This window comes from Tursiops truncatus, chromosome 7 (assembly GCF_011762595.2).
Source record: "Tursiops truncatus isolate mTurTru1 chromosome 7, mTurTru1.mat.Y, whole genome shotgun sequence".
NCBI lineage: Eukaryota > Metazoa > Chordata > Mammalia > Artiodactyla > Delphinidae > Tursiops > Tursiops truncatus.
In genome coordinates, this window is record NC_047040.1 from 77,495,721 (window position 1) to 77,519,384 (window position 23,664).

A 23,664-nucleotide genomic window follows, 5' to 3' on the forward strand; every position below is an offset into this window, starting at 1 on the left:
ATGCAATTGCTGGGTTATAAGGTAGATGTATGATAAATGTGGCTTTAGTAGAAAGCATCAAACATTTCCCCCAAATAGTTGATTACTTTACACTTCTACCAACAACATATGAGAGTTTCAGTTGCTCCACAGTGTCACCAACATTTAGTATTGTCAGTCTTTTTTAATTTTAATAGACCTACAGATTTTGTTGTTGTGGTTTTAACAGTTATTTTTCTCATAACTAATGTATTTATTGCCCAATTATTATTTCATATATAAATGTGACTGAGAAAATAAATTCATGATGAAATTCTTTCCAAGTCATTCTCTCCTTATACCTAAAACATATTGTACAGATTAATTTCCCTAAAATACCCCTTTGCTCAAAATGCTTTTTTGTCAACTGGATATAAAATACAAGTGAGCAGAGCAAATAACAGAGTTAACAAGGTCAACTTTCCTTGATGTCAATTTTCAAAGATGTGGCAATGGACTAGCAAATGAGATACTGTGGTATAAAGGGAAAAGGACAAAACCAGGAGAAGTGAACTTACACACTTAAGATTTCATGGTTATCAAGTAAAGGACTGGATCAGATAAACTTAAGATCCCTTACAGTTTTAAATTTCTATGACTATTCAAGTAGCAAAGACAGAATAAGTAAAAACACTTGAATGAGATTATGTAGTTTTTTTCCTACCTATTAAAATTGGTTAATTCATCAACATTACCTGTGCTTAAACTGAAACAATGATGTAGGGAGTATAACTATCAATACATAAATATTTTAGTCCCAAAGAATCAATCCAGGAGACACACAAATATAATGAAAATTAATATATGACCTCACTTAACATACTAATCCAAAATTTTAAGACCTGACTATTCAGTTGACCATTTAAAAATAGGTAGAAAAATACACAGAGAACTCAATGACAAAACCAGAATGTTTCCCAAAGTAAATGTTAGGATTCTTAAATATGGATTTTATTATCCTGAGATAAAGTTCTAGTCCACTGCAGTACATTTCTGAAATCAATATGGAAATGGGAGATATTGCTCAATAAGAAAAAATTACTAGAGAAAACATGGTTACAAAGAAAGGCTCATTATAATAGAACTATTTCCATATCCTAAAAGATTAGTTATAAAAAGGTACTATTTTGTTTTGGTTCTAAAGAATTCCCTTCTAAGAATAAAGAATCCTACAAAAAAGTACTCATGTGGTTCCTATTAGTGGTTAAGAGTTCGAGCTCTGTAGCTAAACAGAGATGGTTTGAGGGCCAAGCTTTGCCACTTACAAGGGGTATGAAGCCAGAATTATTTGACCTCTGAGCCTCAATTTCCCAAAATGGAAATGAAAATAAAATCTACCCTTATAAAGTTTTTATGAGAATCATGTGTCTGGCACATACCAAATGATCAATAAACGTTAGCCACTATCTAGTACAGAAAAGAAAGCTTCGCTACAGATGAGATTTTAAAAAATTCTTTTCATCTTCTACTTCAACTCTTCCTTCCTTCTAAGTAAAACACCTAAATCCAGACCCATCCCCAATCCAAAACAGAGAAAAAAACAATAACATACAAGCAGACTCAGGAGGTGGAGGGAAGAATGAGACTGAAGAATTACAGGTTTGTGTGCATTTCTGCTTGGTATTACCCTCTTCCTATGAGTTCTTAATCACTCCTCCCTTTATAATTCACTAGAGAACTCAGACTTCCACTATTTATATCTAGATTTTGTAGTCTGGAAATGTACTTTCTAGCAATATATTTATATTTAACAGAAACTTGTAAAGTGAATAAATCATCATATACCTTAATTATTTTCATTTATTCAGGAATGGAATACATTTCAAATTTAAGATTCAAATTAATTCAATGATTCTGGCAATTTAAGTGACTATGCTCTTACTTTTGAACCACAAATAAAAGCACTGAATAAGCCACTGTCAAAAGTTTCATATAAATTACCTTTGTTTATTTAAGAGAGAGACCAAACAGATTAGCAGCTTTTTTTTCATTTCATGTTGTTTATTGTTTTTACTCTAGCCTTGGTTTGGCTGACTCCAAACTGAATCTCTGTACTACATACTAGACTCCACGTTCTTGAAATCTTCATTCCTTACCATATTAATTCCTGTATTTCCTTTCCCTCACATATATTCCCACATTTCAGACATGTTTTTATGACAGAACTCCTGCAATTTAATACAGTAGCATCACTGCCAACTGATTTTGCTCTAAGCAGAAAGCTCTCTGCTTGTCAGAATAGGAAATTATATTAAAGTCCTACATTAAGAACCAGCTGGCTATTTGTTTCTGTGTCTGACTGACTCAGTAGGAGACAGGATGAACTAGCTGGTACTAATCTATTCCTTCTTCACACATCTGAGCTGCCTTTTATTTCTCATTCTATACCTAGCCAAGAAATCTCTAATTCCTAAAGAATTTTAAGCTGTGTGAGCTTGGTTGGAGTAACTATCAGTTCTTTATCTGGAGTCAAAAGTTCTTAAGCCAAACCCAAAATCTGAAAGAGAATACTAAACCTCACCATATTTCAATCACTTACCAAGCATTTTTTATGTTTCTTTCAGAAACACAAAATGATACAACAAATTACTTACAGAAATTGCTGGGGAACTGTGTGTATTCCAAATAACTTTACCAGTGTTATTTAAGAAATAAGGGTTAGAATTTCAAAGAGAAAGCTTTCTTCACTGAGGAAATGCTATATCTCTCATTTAGAAAAAAACATATATTACATTCACCCTTTATACTCTAAAGTTCTTTATTTTATAATTTTCTTAACTTTCTTTCCATTATTTTACTTCACCAAAATTTACAGTATGAATTTCCTATATCAGGCATTATATATGGGAGACAGAGAAGTAAGCAAGAATCAATGTTGTCCTCAAAGATGTGTCTAGTCACACAGTGTGCTAAGTAAAGTTCTGTAGACAGCATTACCTGGAAGACAAAAGAGCCATTCGATTTGTAGAAGGGGAGAGATTTTAAAGAAGAGTCAACACCTGAGCTAAAACTGAGTATGACTAATTTAGAGTTCTAAACAAATACAATATATGCAGAAGCAACACACAATGGAGAATGCAGGAAATCGTTAATAGTTTGGTATGGTGAGAGTGAAAGACTTGGAAAGCTAACTTTCATTCCACAGGGTGTTTAAACATGGCTCTATTATTTACAGGACTACTTTAGCCTACCTGGAAATCTAATTCCCCGTCTTTAAAATAAGGTTAATAATTCCTCTCTTTAGTGTTCCTGTGAAGACTAAATGAGTTACTATTAACAAGCACTTGTTGCAGTGCCTCCCATTTACTGAGCACACGATCATAAACACAATAAATGTCAACCATTATTTTTTATCCTTGACTGGCTGGAGTTACTGGGGGAGAAGGAAGAACTGAAGGTGATGCCAGGTTTCTCATTTGAGTTACTGGCTGGATGAAACACCGTTCACCATGATGGGAACCCAAGAGAAGGTACAGGTCGGTGGGAAGTGGGAAATAATGAAGTCAATTTAAGATGTGCTAAACTGCAAATACCTGTGGGACACTGAAGTAAAAACTCCCAGTAAGCAACAGGAAATACAAATGAAAACCAAAAGGAAGATTCTCAGGACAGAGGCTCAAGACAGGCTAGACAGACTAAGAAATTTTTGGCCAGACTTCTGCTACTCAAAGTAGTAGCTTATGAAACAGGATTCCACAAGTGAGAAATAGTGATCAGAAAGCTGGACAGGAGGGAGTGATGCCAGAGAAATTAAGAAAGAAAGGCATTTCGAAAAGGAATGATAAACCGTTTCAAATAATGGATTGAAAATGAAAGTTAAATTTTGTAATTAAGAGTTCTGCAGGCAATTCAAGGAGAAAAATTGTAGTGTAGGAGTGAACACACGACACATGTGGTAGCACCTACAGTCACTGTGAAACAGGGACTATCTCTTCTCTAGTCTTATAAGATATTTAGCTATGGAGAGATCTGGGCATGAGGATTTTTTTCTCTAACACAGGAGAAACTTGAATGTTTAAAAAATATCCTAACAAGAATATTGGATATAAAAGGAAAGGCTGAAGGTATATGAAAAGGGGAGGTGCGGTGGGAAGGGGGGGCGGTGGATCTACAACAAAGGAAGTAAAATTGGGAGAAGAACACTTTATTCTGAGATAAAAGGAATGGGTGGTATGATGAAAGTGGATGTAAATTTAAGTTCGTAATCATGAAAGGGGGAGGGAAGAAGCAGGAAGTACTCTCATGATGACCTTTCATGAAACTGGAAGTGAAGTCCACTGAAAACTAAAATGCAAAGTGAAGATTTGGAATAGCTACAGAAAAAAATGGGAAAGGGATGTAAGACAGACGGATGGATGATTGATAGTTCTAGCTAATACGATTCTAGTTCAAACTACAAAGGTTGTGAACTCTAGTTACTCAGATCTTACTTTGGATGATTCAGCTCTGCCTCTTGATCCATTTTATATGGAACATCACAGCCCTTGGCCTACTTTAGAATGGATTTGAGGTCTTCTGCTTTTACAACATTTCGTTAGTTCCAGGCTCTCTCCTACCTGACCTTTCTTTGACCTCTATAACTTTGCAATTTTACAGGGCAGGCACTTCATCCTTCCTTCTCTGTACAAGGGCTGGTAAAAGGAAGCTAGTTTTACTTATAGTTCCTAGTCTATTTCTTAACCCTGAAAAATTCTTCCCATTCTTGGCAAGGAAGTAACTTGTAGACTCGCAATCTAAAAGAAGTGAGTAAAATTAATACAATGGGTTTTTTTTATAACTCATTTATTTTGTTATAATTTTAAACATCCTCAAATTGTAAGCTTTCCTGTTCGTTCAAACAGCCTTTAGCCGACCTTTCATCACTACTTCATCATCATCATTTATTCATTAAAACTCAGATATTCAGGAAAAGTTATTATGTTCACCATTTAGGTGTGCAGTAATTATTATAAATTAGTATAAATTAGTGTAAAATGAGATTTTTAGAAATGTGTGTTACATCCTAACAACTATAAAACTAACCTGAACAAACAAGCCCACTCCATCTTACACTGAATATATATAAACATATATATACTTTTTAACCAAAAATTAGAAATTTTTTATAAGCAATATCTAATTTCAGAGTCATCTCCTAAAGGAGGGCTTGGCAAGCTAAGGTACACCTATTCTGCCACCTATTTCTTTTTATTGGAACATAGTCTCACTCATTCCTTTAAGTATTGTCTTTGGCTGCTTTGGTGCTACAATGGCAGAGTTGAAGAGTTGTAACAGGGACCACATGGCCCACAAAGCCAAAAATACCACTTGGACCCTTACAGAAAAAGTTTGCCAAGTTTTGTCCTAAAGCCTTCCTCTTCAAAGTGTACTCCAGAGATCAGCAATATATTGGCATTGCCTGGGACTTTCTTAGAAATTCAGAATCTCAGACCACACGCCAGACATGCTGAATCAGAATCTCTCTTCAGCTAGAACTTCTGGTGATTCTAAGATCCTCAAAGTGAATACTACCACTATCTGGAAATATATAAATTAGCAAAGAGATTTCCCAGGAGATCATCACTTGAAAAATCTATCCCAATTGCTTTCTACATGAAAATTTCAAAAACGACTATAGTTTTAAACAAAAAAAATATATAAGTTGAACAAATACTTTAAAAACTTGTTTGTTTCATTGTATCATCATGTTCCGATACAGATTTTGACTTCTTTAAAATGTTATATGACAGATAACTCAAATAAGAAATCAGGTAAGACTATGCAGGAATTAAAAAAAAAGAAATTCCCCCATTTGTCCCTCTCTTCTTTTTGTATATATTTACCTTGCTAGGACAGTTGGCTACACATTGGATGTATTGTATAAGTGTGTATGCATATATACATTTGTATTTCTTTTTTTTTTTTTAATACATTTGTATTTCAAAGTAACCTGTCAGGATAAAATACAGCAAAATATTTTTTTAGAATCAGGTACCAGAGAATAAGACTAAAACTATCATGTTAGCTAGTTTACCAGATTTTAAGGTATAGTTATATTTGGGTGGAGTGATGTATTTCAAATGCATATACCACACAAACCATATACACACATACATATGTGTGTGTGTATATATACATATATACACACACACAGTCATAAGCTTTTAGTAATCAAGACTACAAATATAGAATTATTTTAAAAATATGTGTGATATGATTATACTATTATAAAAACAGAAATATTTGCATGTGTATAGATTTTTTAAAAATCTGAGGTATAATTCCCAGTCTGTTAACACTAGTTAGTTCAGAGTTATTTGAAATCAGATTTTGCAGCCTTTAACTTTCTGAGTTATATAATTCTGTGATGCATGTATTAATTCTGTAATCATTAAAAAAAAACCAGTAAGGGGAAATTTTAAATCAGTCACTGTCCTAGCAAATAAATTTCTCAATTATTATTTAAAATAGAAAATGCTATTAAAATATAAAGTCGTGGGCTTCCCTGGTGGTGCAGTGGTTGAGAGTCCACCTGCCGATGCAGGGGACACGGGTTCGTGCCCCGGTCCGGGAAGATACCACATGCCGCGGAGCAGCTAGGCCCGTGGGCCACGACCGCTGAGCCTGCGCGTCCGGAGCCTGTGCTCCGCAACGGGAGAGGCCACAACAGTGAAAGGCCCGCGTACCGCAAAAAAAAAAAAAATATATATATATAGATATAGATATATATATAAAGTTGTGAGAAAAATGACTACTGGCTTCAAGGTTTCATGATAAATCTGAGGTAAAGACTATCTGGAGAAACATATACTTAGAAGATGTAAAAAGTGAGGAAAAAAGTATAAAATGTATATACACTTAATGTTGAGCTATAATGTATCATTCTTAATACCTAGAAACTGATGTTGAACATTTTAAGCATTTACTCCATTGCCTCATTAGCCCTGTAATTAGGCTAATGATGTGCATTATGAATAAGTATCAGTTATAAAGTAGCCACCATTTTAATGGAGCAAGTTGATTTATCAATCTACACAATATGTTATAATGGAATTCAAAATTTCAGCTTTAAGGATTATCTCATTTTTATTTTGTTTTCCCCATATACTCCTTTATTATCCTTTTAATGTCCATGGGATCTGTAGTGATGTCCCCTCTTTAATTTCTTTTTTTTTAAATTTTTATTGGAGTATAGTTGCTTTACAATATAAAGTGTGTTAGTTTCTACTGTACAGCAAAGTGAATCAGCAATACGTATACATATATCCCTTCTCTTTTGATTTCCTTCCCATTTAGGTCACCACAGAGCACTGAGTAGAGTTCCCTGTTCTATACAGTAGGTTCTCATTAGTTATCTATCTTATACATAGTATCAATAGTGTTTATATGTCAATCCCAATCTCCCAATTCATCCTATCCCCCCTTTCCCCCTTGGTATCCATACGTTTGTTCTCTACATCTGTGTCTCTATTTCTGCTTTGTAAATAAGATTGTCTATACCAGTTTTTTCAGATTCCATATATATGTGTTAATATATGATATTTGTTTTTCTCTTTCTGACTTACTTCACTCTGTATGACAGTCTCTAGGTCCATTCATGTCTCTACAAATGACCCAATTTCATTCCTTTTTATGGCTGAGTAATATTCCATTGTATATATGTACCACATCTTCTTCTTCCATTCGTCTGCTGATGGACATTTAGGTTGTTTCTATGTCCTGGCTATTATACATAGTGCTGCAATTAAGAATGGGGTGCATGTGTCTTTTTGAATTCTGGTTTTCTCTGGGTATATCCCAGTAGTGGGATTGCTGGGTCATATGGCAGTTCTATTTTTAGTTTTTAAAGGAACCTCCATACTGTTCTCCATAGTGACTGTATCAATTTACATTCCCACCAACAATGCATGAAGGGTTTCCTCATTTTTAAAAGGCTTTCTTTACCTTAGCACTAAGTTTCCTAGCTATACTGCCAACATCTCTGGTCCTACTTCTGCTTCTCAAGCATAAGGTTAGTCTTTATGATCTCTTTAATCCCTTCTGGATCTCAATTCTGCAATAATTATGCCTCCATATATACACTAAAGTCCTTCATCTAGAATTTTACCGACTAGAACTTTTAATTGAATCACAACCCTATGCTTTGCTGGTGTGGTATTAACTAACTTAATAACGTACAGGCTCTGAAAGATCCTAACAATGAACAAAGTTCCTTAACATGGAATTAAAATGTATACATTTAAGATATCTCTCATTGTACTACAACTCCCTGAAAATCAGTCAGAGAGAAATAAATGTATATCTGGTTGGATGAAACTGCATACTAACCTACACTCTACTTTACTTATATGCAGCAGTCTACTTGGTTGCAAATTGAATTATGTCAGACATGTTAACTTTATTCACCAGTATATCGAGGTAGCAAAATGCCTTAGGATATCTATCTGTCCTGGACACTACCTTGGTTAGACAAAGTCCTTATTCATTAGAAAGTTAGGCCAAACAGTACAAAAAGTACAAGAAAAATGGGATTCCCAAGCCTTTAGATTTCATGAGTCAGTTTAAAAATGATTTTTTTTTTTTAAAAAGGAAGTAACTGACTCCATGTTTTGTTGTCAAACTTGTTTTGCCAGGAACAGGTTTGAAAACCACTACAATCTACTATCAGCATAATTTCATACAAGAAAGAGCATCTTATTATCAAAAGAATAAAAAGGAGAATAACCAAAAGGATAAAGATCTCAAGATAAATAACAATTAGTCAACAAAAGATAATTGGCAACCAGTGGTAGGCCATAGTCAGATATCCAGCTTGAAAAATCTCAATTAAGGAAAGGAAAGAAAAGCTCTGGGACTATATCTGCTTTATCATCTGATGTATCTGTTGCTTTAACTAGTAAAGTTATACTTTTGCCTATGAGGGTAGGCATCATTGTTTTTAACCCATTTTGGAGAGAGGAAATTAAGGCTCAGAGACACCAGCTGACTTTCTCAAAAGCTCTTCTGGCAGTATATGGTATAGCCTGCATTTGGAAGTCACTTCCTGACTTATAAGCCCTTTTTAATATACCAGGCTGCCTAGTAATTTATAAAGATTGTTGAACACACAGAAAGGGTTCCAAGTTCAACACTGCCACGTGCTATCTCTTATGTATTTCTTATCAGTGCTATTCTGTACATATGGATACCCATGTCTTTTCAGCAGCCCAAACATAACACATTGTAAATTAGCATAAGCAAAAGCCATAGCAAACAGGTGCAAACACTTACTAGCTATATTGCTTTATGAAAATAACAAAGAAACCAAGAATATTTGATGAGTTCTTATAAGATTTTGTTACATCTATTTAAGTCTCCATTCAGAACTTTAATAGAATATATTTTATAAGACACGCATATATTTTAACCTTCACTTCAATAAGCCACAGTTTGGTGCCATCAATACATTCATTAATAGTGACAGCATTACAACTGCTGGCTCCAAACAGTCCCTAGATAATGAAACTTCACGATACTCAAATATCAAGGCCAAGTTCTTGATCTATCTCTTTTGTCAGTAGTTTTTCCTCTCCTACTGCAATTAGCCATCTGATATCTGTTTCATCAGTCCATGGCAATAAAGAATCTGATCTGACAAAGAGGCAGCCCTCCAAAGTCTGTATGAAAGAGTCATAGCATCAATTTATTGTGCTCAATGTTAAATCTAGTGTGCTTAGAAAAGAAACTTCTAATTTAAATACTAAATCACCCACTTTTCCTGACCTTCAAGACTTATATTACTGCCCAAGAACCCACAACCCCTTTTCTATTATGATTTTACTATTGTTTTGTACTGTATTTTAACCCCCAATAATTAAGGCCCCTAATGTCAAGAAGAGCAAGAAGTCAGAGAAGACCCTTTAATAACATAGAAAAATAAACTTAATGTTGAGTAGAAAGGGTATTATTATAATACAGCAATGGCAATCCTAAATCCTGAATCTGCTTCCCTCCTACAACAATAGTAACAACAAACACATTCATATACAAATGTAATGGAGATTTAAATGTTTCAGCATCTGATTACATCCAGAACTTTACACAGAAAATAACACATGAAACAGTATCAGATCACATGTGTTAATTTTTATTCTGTAAAACAGTTACCAAAAAGAGTTTACCAAAAAGCAATTCGAATGAAAATCAACTGTTCCCATTTCTTTCTTACTTCAAATTTACTTTGCAAATACCAAATACCACTGTAAGAAAATACAATTTAAAAAAAAAGCTGCATAAAAATAAATTTAAACTGAAGTAAAAGCATGTGTTTATTGACATTGAGTGTCCTGGTATTTACCAAATACCATTAGTGGTTGGAAGAAGAAACATAAAGGTGAATAATTCAGAGTGATCTAGACAAAAAGACCAAGAGCATCAGCAGTAGATACCCCTGGTTTGTATATTTACTATGAAACACTGTAGATTGCCAATCAAATTCTATAAATTATATTTTAAGCAGGCTTTAGTGAAGACACTACTCTCTACCTTAGCACATCCCTAGAAATCATGACATAATAACCAATAATTGTAAAGGTTCCCTGCATTTTGACCATAAGTCCCACATCAAATAAGTCATAAATACAAGCAATAATACATTTAAAAGCAAATACCAAACTTCAAACTTCTCTACCAATATAAAAGTGAATTTATGCTCTTAGTTCTATAAAACGAACATCCAACTATGCCTTCCTATCTGCCTCATTTTAGGAAATACACAGATGTGACCATCTCAGAGGCACTCAAAAGACAAATACTAACTTTGATTTTGAGTCTAATTATAACAAAAATACAGTATTTTGCTTATTTCTGATAATTCAAAATGGCTACTTCAGGGATAATTTTGAGGGTTTTGGTCTCTTTTAAAGCTATCTAAGAAAACTTAAAATGATGTCTACTTTTTCCTTTAACAAGTATTCCTATATCCTTAATAACTTGAAATACAAGCATTGGTTTTTCCTCCTTGGAAATGAGTCTCTGTGGGTATTACCAGCACAAAATAATAGTTCTATCCCTATAATGAAGTAACACCCTTAACTTATTTAAGAATACTGGCCCTTAAAAAAATTGGTCCTTGAACTCTGACTCTACATAAAAGTACTATAAGATAGACAAACTTAATGATTTATTTAACTATTTTTCATATCACTTTTTTTGACTCAATTACAAAACTAATGAGCTGTCTACATTGTGCTTTTTGCTAGACCCATCATATATATTATCATTTCCCCAATAAATTTATTTTTAGACTATAAAGTAACATTTTTACCCTAGCCTGGACCTATTATAATCACTGAGTTATTTATTAGCAAGCTGATAATTATAAACCTGCAGCCACATCACTGCACCACTAGATGGGGCTTGTGCACACGTAATGTGAAATGCGAGAGCAGTCATTCTGAAGGGGAGAACTCTGATCACTGAGAGAAAACAGTGAAGGAGAGAACAAAGAGTGAGATTTTAAGAACAGATTTTAATTGCATTTGGCAATATCGCATTGGCAAAAATGTCATAGAGCAAAGGCCCACAGCAAGTGCCTTTAATTGTCAATAAAATGATGCTGTTTCAATTAGTGAAATTCCTCCTGTTGATTCTTTTCATAATAAAAAGGAGGTGGGCAAACAAAAACAATAAACATAGTTAGGTGCTAGCTATGACACATGCAAATTATTTGGCTTTGTGCAAGGTACTTAAATTCCTTGGGACTCAGTTTCTTCATCTGTTAATAAAAATGATAACCCCTAAGGATGACTTAGCAGAGACTCAGTTCTCCCATAATCTTTAATAGGAATGTCTAAGACATCCCTAGCAATCCTAGAGTATTCATTAAAAAGTTGTACTTGTTAGGAAAAACGCAACTTTGGGACACATCTCCTATCCATACCTATCTTCATCCCCAACCAGGAGGACTTAAATAAAAGTTCTGGTGCTGGGCTTCCCTGGTGGCGCAGTGGTTAAGAATTCACCTGCCAATGCACGGGACACGTGTTCGAGCCCTGGTCTGGGAAGATCCCACTTGCCTCGGAGTAACTAAGCCCGTGTGCCACAACTACTGAGCCTGTGCTCTAGCGCCCACGAGCCACAGCTACTGAAGCCTGTGCGCCTAGAGCCTGTGCTCTGCAACAAAAGAAGCCATCGCAATGAGAAGCCTGCACACTGCAACGAAGAGTAGCCCCCCATTCACCGCAACTAGAGAAAGCCCACGCCAGCAACGAAGACACAACACAGCCAAAAATAAATAAAATAAATTTATTAAAAACTATAATATATATATTTAATATATATATATTAAAAAAAAAAGTTCTGGTGCTGCCATCGGCCCAGCCTGGAAACAACCCAAAGATTCTTTCAAGCTCTGGGTTCTCTCTGAATGCAGTATCTTTACATGGGTAGGTCACATATTTATATGCATTAACTCCTGGAAACTATAATTAAAGCAGATCACCATAATGTGAAATATTGATTACATATACACTGCTAAATTTGCCTGCTTGGAAATCACTAACAACACCCAATGAGTAAACAGGGAAAACTAATGAGAAGTGAACTAAAGATGTTGATTAAATAGGAAAACAGGATAATGAATTATAAAGTAGCAAGAAGTAGGCAGTGCCTATATAGATACTCCAAGGAATCTAAAGTTACTGCCTCTGCCTCTTATTAACACTTTAACAGATTTTCAGAAACAACTAAGAAAATAATTTAAAAGTACAATTGACCCAAATTTTCTTTTCCACAAAGTAACTGCATCCTAATGGAGTTTGCATATTTGACATTGCAGTATAACTTCTAACCCAGAAAAGTTTGCAAAGTGAGCATGACATCCATCTTTCTTAAAATACGCCTTTGAAGCCCATTAACTACCTGACTGAAAATACAACTTGCAAACTTTTTTAACCATCTTATTTCCTAAAGGTCTGTGCCTATGTAAAAGTGAAAGTTTCTAAGCTGTATCTGTTATGGACTATGTTTGTGTCCGTTTCCTTACCACCAAATTCATGTCAAAACCTATTCCCCAATGTGATGGTATTAGAATTTGGGGCCTTTGGAAGGTAATTAGGATTAGATGAAGTCATGAGAGTGAAGCCCTCATGAATGGGATTTGGGATGAGTGCTGTTATAAGAGTCACAAGAGAGCTTGCTTCCTCTCTCTGCTCTCTGCCTTGTTAGGATACAACAAGGTGGAGGCCATGTGCAACACAGAAGATGGACCTCACCGGAAACTGACCATGCTGGCAGCCTGATCTTAGAATTCCAGTCTCCAGACTGTGAGAAATAAATTTCTGTTGTTTATAAGCCACCCAGTTTATGGTACTTTGTTACAGCAGCCTGAACTAAGATAATACCTAACAAATAGGAAACAGTAAATACAAAAACTTTTTTAATGAGTACAAAGGTTTTTTTTTTTTTGCGGTACGCGGGCCTCTCACCGCCGCGGCCCCTCCCACTGCGGAGCACAGGCTCTGGACGCGCAGGCCCAGCGGCTACGGCTCAGGGGCCCAGCCGCTCCGCGGCACGCAGGATCCTCCCGGACTGGGGCACAAACCCGCGTGCCCTGCATCGGCAGGCGGACTCCCAACCACTGCGCCACCAGGCAAGACCTCTTCTTTTTTTAAAAAAAATAATTAAATTTATTTTTGGCTGCGTTGGGTCTTCGTTGCTGCACGTGGGCTTTCTCTAGTTGTGGTGAGCGGGGGCTACTCTTCGTTGCGGTGCGCGGGCTTCTCATTGCGGTGACTTCTCTTGTTGTGGAGCACGGGTTCTAGGCACGCGGGCTTCAGTAGTTGTGGCTCGTGGGCTCTATAGCGCAGGCTCAGTAGTTGTACTGCATGGGCTTCATTGCTCCGCGGCATGTGGGAACTTCGCAGACCAGGGCTCGAACCCGTGTCCCCTGCATTGGCAGGTGGATTCTTAACCACTGTGCCACCAGGGAAGCTCCAAAGGTTTTATTTCTTAACTCCCCTAATGAATTATTGATCCAAATTGTGATTTCATTAAATGTCTCATCTAATATTTACTACATATCAATAAAGATTATTATTTTCTTCCCTTGAGGAGTTTATGTTCCTAGGGAAGTACAACTAATTGATAGCCATAGTAAACATGGTCTTCTCAATTTTTTTTCCTACTTCTACTAATTAGTTTTAAAAAATGCCCTTGTATTTTAATCTGCAAAGGAGAACAAACGACTTTTTTTTAACAAACCAGTTAGACCTGATTATTTTATTCTCTTCATGCCTTATATTCATGGAGTTAGAAACGGAATATTTTAAATAATAATCCTAATCTTAAAAAGAAAAAGTAAAGGGCTTCCCTGGTGGCACAGTGGTTGGGAGTCCGCCTGCCAATGCAGGGGACACGGGTTCGTGCCCCGGTCTGGGAAGATCCCACATGCCGTGGAGCAGCTGGGCCTGTGAGCCATGGCCGCTGGGCCTGCGCGTCCGGAGCCTGTGCTCTGCAACGGGAGAGGCCACAACAGTGAGAGGCCCGCATACCGCAAAAAAAAAAAAAAAAAAAAGTAAAGAGAAAAGTCTCTTCATTTTATGTCTCAGTTATCTTGCCTTTCTTTAGTTTCTAATTAGTTAAGCAGACCCGTTAATAAATTATCTTAGAATTTAGCCATCATTTGTTAGATTTCCCTTAAAAGATAGATATATATAATGATTGGTCTTTAAAATATATTTAAAACACTGAAAATTCCAAAGAAATATTCCAATAGAAAGAGAATAGAAATATTCCAATAGAATAGAAAATGTTCCAACAAAATGTTAAATAAAAAATGGATTACAAATATGTATATTGTGATCCCAGTTTTAATTTTTAAAAATATGCTAAGAATGGAAAGATATACATTAAAATGTTGTGTCACTTTCTCTAATTATGGGTTTTTCCATTATTTTTCTTTTTGTCTTTTGAATTTTCAACAAAGAACTTATATATAATCAAAGAAAATATTTATATTAACATCACTTTATTTTAGATAACAAAAGAATACATAACCTATTATAAAGATATTTTTATAAAAGTGTGATATTACAAAATAATAAAATATATCAATCTGATTTCTAAGAAAATACAGTCTGAAGATTTCAACTTTCTCAAAAGGTAGAGAAGTTGTTTCCCTGTACAAGCACTCACTCTACTGGTGACATAGAGAATACTTATATTCTGCCATTTCTGAAGTAATTGCATTATTTTCTACAAACGCTAGAAGGCAGGGTTTTCACTATAAAACAACTGTACCAATCATCACTATTATATGCCTTTCTGGGTCTGTGGTTTCTGTTAATATGTGATCAAATATCACTGTATTTATTATATGTCTTTTTTAGACTGTACTTCTATTAAGCATATGATCATTTTAAATTACAGTCTGACTCTCATGAGATTTAATAGCTGATTTATCATATATAAAATTAACATCTCTACTTACATACTGAAAGGAATTCAAATATATATGTACACACAATGTACCTATTTCAAAACTGCATTTTTTGGATTGTATTAACAAATATGTAAGTCTCTGATCTGATACCATCTCATATTAAATTTGAATGACTAATAAAGACGTTGAAAACTGAGGCCCATCTGGTTCTAGTCTAATAAAAAACGCAAAGATAATTTTTAAGAAATTAGTTAAATACCCTCAGAATTCCAGATCCTTAAGAGAACAGAAATGCTTTTCTCTAACTCCAAAAGCATCTAACATATGAGTCTTAGGAATTCTGGTAGTAGTGGAAGAGAAGCTGAGAGGGAAAATGACATTCCAGGAAGAGAGAACAGCAAGAGTAAAGCCATGGCATCTCAAAAGTTCGTAGCTTATTTGGGGGATGTCAGAATAATCTGATATGTGGCTACAGGAGAGGGTACACTGGAGAAATAGCTGAAGATAAAGTTGGAAAAGTAGAGTAAGGTGGAAAAGTAGAGTAAGGTCACTTGGGGAAGGACTGTTAAGCTATACTTGGGAGCACAGACTTTATTTTGAAGGCAATGGGAAAGCTGCTGAAGGCTTTTAAACCAGGGAGAGCTGTGACTAAGATCTGTTTTTAGAAAGGTTATAATATACAGGACAAATGAAAAGAGTGAAAGCTTGTAGTAGGGGACTTCAAGGAGTGAAGTACCCTAGCCAAGATCTGAAATAGAGCAAAAACACTGTGGGTGCTAAGACAAAGTATTCCAATAACACCTCAAAAGGCAAGAATGACTAGACTTGGCGAAGGGATATAAATACAGTGAAAAAGGGTTTCAAGCCTTGATAAGTGAGTGGATACTTATGTCTTTAAGACAAATTGAAGCTTTAACAATTCTAAGTGCCAGGTGCTTTCTGAATCCAGGTTGCAAAATCTACTTAATACCTGGAAATGTACGACTAGAATTCAGGGGAGAAGTGAGACATAAATAAGTAAAAGAAAAAAAATAAAATTAAGAGTTTTTGTGACTTATGAAAGTAGTCTCATTATGTCATCTATATTAGACTCATACCCCCTATTAAAGTAACTAATTGATGTCAATGAGCAGCAATAGAATATAAATTTGAACTGAGAGCAAAATTAACTTTCCAACTGAATGGTACCCATGTAAACTATGGGATGGTACTGCACCGTTAGGTATAATTTAGTCAATTTAGATTATTAATTATTAATAATTATAGATTATTGATATATTAATATCAATAATTATTAATTATTAATAATTATAGATTATTAATTATCCACTCAAAATACACATAAATGTATTGGCAGGTATGTGATTTATGTTACATTTACAGATATTACATTTACATATGTGATTTATGTTACATTTACAGATAGGGATTTATTAAGATGTTTAAAATACACTTATGCATTTAATTTGAAGTGATTAAACTTATTTACAGAGTCCCTCAAATAGATTTTATTTTATCTCCACGAGTTGTCCATGGGGTGGGCTGGAACTGGTAGTAACAACAACAGTAACAACTATAATACTCTTAATAACATACATATCATTAACAGAATTTATTTTCTACTCTTCATTCTCTCCCCCCACTCCTTCCACCCTTAGTTTGTAGAATAAACTAGAGGTCTTAGATGCTTTTATTTGGCAATTTATAAAACCTAAGTCTTCCCAATATAAATAAACTAGATTAGAATGCTGATTACTGAATTTTCTGGAACTCTTTGAAACAGAAAATATAGACCAAAGAAATATAATGTTTCACTATGAAAGGTATCTAATCTGGTCTAGACATATAAACTGGGTGCCATAAATGCTTGCTAATTATTATACGAAGTTTAAATCTGAGGAAAATTTCAATCCAATTATTAAGCTGTTACAAGTCTGACTATCTACGCATGAATCTTGTAAAACTTTCATACTGCTAACATTAATTCAGCCTTCATATACTGTTTTAAATGAAATTCCATCCCAAAAGGACAAATAGCCATCAAAGTTTCCTACTTATTAGATTATTCCTTGAATTAATTTTTTTAGACCACCATTGAATTATCTACATACAGAGTTTAAAATATTCTTCTCCACTTATCTAAAGGCTGAGCCAAGCTGAAAACTTTGAGTCATCTGTATTTTATAGATTAAAGACTGGGGCCTCAACGTATTATCTCACAAGCAAGCAGCCTCTTGCTTCTATTTTAGTAGGTTTCAGCAGAATGGCTTGGGAAAAAAAAAAGAAGAAACAGGAATACTTACTTGAACCTGGCAGGTGAAAGAGGAGTAGGAGGAAACATTCCTGGTTCAAAAGAATCAAAATAAGTCACTGTCCAAGAAAAGCTGCAGCAGGAGAATCCGGCAGCTAGGGATATTATAAGTAGAGTCCAGAATCCTTAATGGGAAAAGAAAGGGGAAAACTTGAATTATTAACATCAAAGCAATTTAAATTAACCCAGTAGATCATGTTCAGAAGATCACACGTATTTCTGATCTTCTAAATTATATGTAAGTGATAAAAGAGATATGAGCTTAGTAGAAGCTCTCCCATGTGGAAGTGTAAAATATTAAAGCACAACTGGAAGTCATATCATTGAATATTTTAATTCAATTATAATTTACTATGTGGAAAAGAGTACAAATTCAACTTAAAAATATAACTTTTAGCTTCAGTTTTATAAAATTCAACTGTGGAAAAAATGGCAAAACACTTCACTGTTAAAATGGCTTGCCCTTTTTCATTTAACGTTGTGATTATAGCTTGCTGCCTTTTATTACTTAGTACTAAGCGATCCCTTTCCATACCATGCACTATTGACATATGAATCAATTTTAGTGTCTACTCTTTATAGCTTTCCTATAAACATTACAAACCAATTCTGATTATTTAACCTTGCTCAGTATATGAACAAAAGTTAATGTCCAATTTATAAATGAGCTGGGATCCTAGACTTTATTTTCAGTCACACTGGAGCTGCATTTTGTAAGGGATATCAAGTCAAAAGCACAGTACTACAGGAGTTGCGAGAGAAAAGGGTTAAGAAATGGAAGAATGTGGGGAATAAACAAAGTGACAATAGAGGGAACAATTTAATTTGAAGGATTTTAGATACACATTCAAACTGCCTCCTTAAGACAGTTTACTAAGACACTAATACTGGTAAGTGTGTGTGTCCCAGGCCTCAGTAGTACACAGAGGAAGGAAGGTTGAGAAGACTACAGTAGAGAATGGCTTACGAATTATCAGATTTACTGGTTGCACAAAATGCACAACCAAAGATAGCTTTATTTTAGCAAGAAGCAGGAAAGAAATATGTGCATTGGACCGTCTGTAAACCATTTGAAGCTCAGTAACAGACTGAGCTGCTAAAAGATAAACTCAGAGGAATGAAGTATTAAAAAACCAAGCCAAACAAAAAACTATAGCAAAGTATTTTTGAAAGATGAACCTAATTTTTTTTTCCTGGAAGACCCCTTCCCTTACCCCCTTTTAAAAAGATAATGGACTTTGTATTCACTGCCCCAGAAGAAGGATGTGGCAAAGAAAGGAGAAACAGCTCAGTACCTCTTTGGTTTTCATGTTGCAAAATAATTAAGGGAACTAGTAGGATAGATAGAAGCAGGAGGAGGGTAGATAAAGACAAAACGTCCTGAATAGATAGCAAGGATAATCAATTGACTGGGGTGTAGAAAAAACATTTGTGTAGAACAGGGAGAGAAAGTGAGGGTTTTATCTACAGGTGAGAAAGATTCCCCCATTTTGAAGAGTGTTATGTGTGTGTATATGGGGAGTCGGTAGTGCTGCTGGGGCTTCCTGGTGGAGCCATCAAGCCACACAACACCAGAGAGGAATTGGAGTGGTGTACAGTATACAGTATCCTGGCAGATGGACCCAGAGCCAAGCTTGCAGATGCCTCTAAGATGGGGCATAGAAACAGCAGATGGTCATGTGCCTGGAAGGTGCTACACCTGAAAGGCCATCCTGACCAGAATGCAAAATGTTTCAGCAGTAACTCATTTGAGCAAACGTCTTGAGGACTAGATTGCACTCCTATCCCAATATCCTTGCACAGATTCTAGAACCTTGCCCAACCTGTGACTGAGTAGAGAGAACCTTAGTAAAGACTGAGGTGCAACCTTCCTGCCAACCCAGAGACTATATGTTTGGGGACTGCTGTGGAATGATGGAAACGTCTCAGTATCTAAAAACGTGAGAAAGACACAAAATAACCCAAAATAACAAAATGTGAGGCTCCCTAAAGCCCATCAAATTTTTTCACATAGGTGCTTTAACAGAACACCTGCCAAATTTAGTACAAAAATATTCTTGAGTTTTCAGAAATGACTACTATTCCATGATCTAAGTGCTTGCCTTACTTTGGACATTTTAGTTATTTTATATTCATTTTGAATTAATCAACAGTTATATCCCTAATAAAACTCAGGTCACAAGGACAGGGCTAAAAAAGTACATTGCAATATTGTGGTCTAGAAGTGCTTATGCTTCTGAAATTACTCAATTCATGTATGAACAAGCAAAAAAGCCACAGAAGTTGGCAATTTGCAACTAAATTTTTAACGAGGCCCTACCTTCAGAATCCTGAAGCTACAATAACTTATGTTTTGTAAACCCATTTTACCAAGTGTTAACATAATTTTTAAAAGGTACCTAAAAATGAAGCTAGTCTCCCTTCCCCAATTTACCAACTCCATTCCTGAAAGCAATCATTTAAGAGTTTATTGTTCACCTTTTGTAAATTTATAGGTAATGTAGATAGTCATGTACAAGAATGGGGCCAGTTATATACAAGAATGTATACTATGTATATATTTTCTCAGTTTATTTTCCGCAAATGAGATTCTCAGCAGAAAAACTGTCCTGAACTTTTTCACACAACAATTTTGGAGACCTTTCATATCACTACACATAGCCACAATTCCACTGCATATTTTTAAATTAATTAATTAATTAATTTTGGCTGTGTTGGGTCTTTGTTGCTGCGTGCATCTTTTCTCTAGTTGAGGCGAGCAGGGGCTGCTCTTCATTGCAGTGCACAGGCTTCTCATTGCGGTGGCTTCTCTTTGTTGTGGAGCACGGGATCTAGGCGCACGGGCTTCAGTAGTTGTGGCACAGGGGCTCAGCAGTTGTGGCTCGTGGGCTCTAGAGTGCAGGCTCAGTAGTTGTGGCACATGGGCTTCATTGCTCCACGGCATGTGGGATCTTCCCAGACCAGGGCTTGAATGTGTGTCCCCTGCACTGGCAGGTGGATTCTTAACCACTGTGCCACCAGGGAAGTCCCCATTGAATATTTTTATTATTCCACTTTTTCACTATTAAAAACAATACTGCAAGTAACATTATTATATTTAACTATAGTTACACAAGGATATCTGTAACAAATTTCTGAAGAAAGAACTGCTGTGTCAAAGGATATAGGTCTTTTAAATAAACACACATCCTTCTTTCTTCTCTACAGTTCAATTTTCATCAGTTGATGATATGATGGGAATTTATCTCTTCCATCCTCTTGGACTCAATATTTTCACTTAAAGCAAACATAAGGGTAGGTGGGAGGGACTTCCCTGGTGGTGCAGTGGTTAAGAATCCACCTGCCAATGCAAGGACACAGGTTCGAGCCCTGGTGCAGGAAGATCCCACATGCTGCAGAGCAACTAAGCCCGTGTGCCACAACTATTGAGCCTGTGCTCTACAGCTCACGAGCCACAACTACTGAAGCCCACGCACCTATAGCCCACGTTCCACAACAAGAGAAGCCGCCGCAATGAGAAGCCCACGCACCACAACGAAGAGTAGTCCCCGCTTGCTGCAACTAGAGAAAGCCCACGTGCAGCAAGGAAGACCCAATGCAGCCAAAAATAAATAAATTTATTTTTTAAAAAAAGGGTACGCGGGAACTCCTATTCTAATCCCTTTACTGGAGTTGTATATTCACTTATCTAATTGGGGAGATCATTTTTCAAAATAATGATTTTTGTTTCAAAGTGTAGTTACTTTTCTAAAAATATGGTAGCAGCTTTGTGTATTTCTATAAAAGCTTCTAGCAAAGAAAGATTATGATATGTTCTAAATATTTTAATGTTATTTAGCAGTTTCAGGCTTACAGTGATGAGATGACTTTTAGAAGTTTTATGAAGTCAGAGATGTGGAAGGTGGTCAGCACATGTTACACGTAAGCAGAAAAAAACAGAAAAACAAAACCCTCCCATATTCCCATACTGGGAAAGGTTTCTTATTAAAACAATGTTAAACAATCAATTACACATTCTTCATAAGATGTATTCCTGCCATAAATAAACAATGGGACGAAATGTGACAGCACATTGCTAATTTCAAGGACTGTTTTACAGTTTGACATTTGAAATGTTTAAACAAAGTAGTATACTATGAAATACAATAATAATAAATAAAAAATAATAAATAAATGTAAATAAAAAATAAAATAAAAAAATAATAAATAAAAAATGAGGTAGATCTATATATACTGATACAGAATGAACTTCAAGATACTTTAATAAAGGTACAGCATATGCATGATTCCAACTGTTTTTTCTACAACACTGACAAAACCACATATTTTAAATTATCATATATATTCATATTTCTATATACCATATATAGAAAAAGACCTGAAAATATACACAAGTATATTGTATATTGTGTACAAGTAGATTAGTGGTAACCTTTAATTGTCGGAATTTTTTTTGTAGTGAGACTATATTATAACTTACATAACTAACTTATAAAATTAAAAATGAAAATTAAATAGGTCATTTTATGAGTTGTAAAAGCTATAACCAGCTGGCTACTAATAAAAGTTTCGACGTACTCATGCATAAAACTAATCAACAACTTTTAAAAATTTTATCTAAGCAAATTTTTGCAACTTTATCATAAAGCTAGACAGCCTTGGATCTTCAAACTTATTATTTCCAAGTACAGGAGCAGAGGAAAGGGATCTTCCTCCCCTACCAGTGCCACCTGAACACACAGTTGGCGTACAGCAGCTACATTGATAAAGGTCCCTACCCAACTGCCTGTCCACCTGCCACTCAGCTTGTAGCAATTCCACTCCCCTTCCTACTAAAAAGGGTAAAGAGTAGAAGGGGACATTCTGGCTGGACCTGGTGAAACTTGAAAACTAAGTAACATCTGTAGTTTCCAACCATGTTAAATCATCATATCCACATGGGAAACTTTAAACTTTTTTATTACGGACAATTTCAAACATACACAAAAGTAGAAAGAAGAATACAATGAAACCCCATATACCTATCACTCACCTTGCAACAATTAACTCATGGCAAATCTTGTTAAACCTGTATTTTCCCCTGAAGCCTGTAATTTTCAGTATACTAGGAAAAATAGTTATCACTATCATCTTGTTCCAACATACCTTTTCCCTTATTTTTTTAAAATAAATAAATTTATTTTAAAAAAGACAATTGTATCCTAAGTAGTCATTTGTTAAATGTCAAATCAGTCATGCAGAACAGACATCAAGTACTATTCAAAAAAGGGCAAGAAAACTGGGGTTACAACTCATCAGGAAATTCTTCACGACTAAGCATGGTTTAAGAAAAAGTATAGACTCTGCATCAGACTCTGGGGCCAGAATTCCAACTTTGACATTTACTCCCTCCATGAATTTGGGTAAGTACTTTAACTTCTCCAAGCCTCCTGTAGAATGGGAATAATGATACCTACTTTGAAAGGTAAGTAGAAAGGATTAAATGAGGTTATGTATGTAAAGTATCTGGGAGAATACCTGGTTCATGGCAGATGTTCAACAAAGAGTAGCTGTTATTGGTATAAAGGAAGAATAACTTCAGCTGGCCTTTGAAGGATGGCAGGGGTGGGGGAGGGAAGGTAGGCACAGCGTGACCAAGGCCTGGAGGTGGAAATATCTATGTTGGGTTTTGCAGTAAATAGTCTGGCAAAGAGGGTGAGAGTGGGAGGCACGATCAGCAAAGTGGGCACATTTAAGAGGGTGCAGCCTTGAATGCATGGCTAAGGAGGCTAGCATTTCTTTTTTTTTTAATCAATCAATCAATTAATTAATTAATTAGGCTGTGTTGGGTCTTCGTTGCTGCACGCGGCCTTTCTCTAGGGCTAGCCTTCATTGCAGTGCACGGGCTTCTCTTGTTGCAGAGCACGGGCTCTAGGCGTGCGGGCTTCAGCAGTTG

The 23,664-nt window shown here is 35.6% G+C and overlaps 1 protein-coding gene across 3 annotated transcripts in view; it reads right to left on the reverse strand.

Annotated features, from left to right (window-relative positions):
- The window catches only part of ARL6IP6 (ARF like GTPase 6 interacting protein 6), a 44,868-nt gene that overhangs the window by 4,174 nt on the left and 17,030 nt on the right, over nt 1-23,664 (reverse strand). For 2 of the 3 annotated variants that reach the window (XM_019923159.3, XM_019923158.3), the window contains exon 3: nt 17,722-17,854. In XM_019923159.3, coding sequence (XP_019778718.2) covers nt 17,722-17,854 — 133 coding nt within the window. Of the gene's footprint in view, nt 1; nt 2,956-17,721; nt 17,855-23,664 lie in introns of those variants that run through there. The other variant, XM_019923160.3, reaches the window with a different exon arrangement.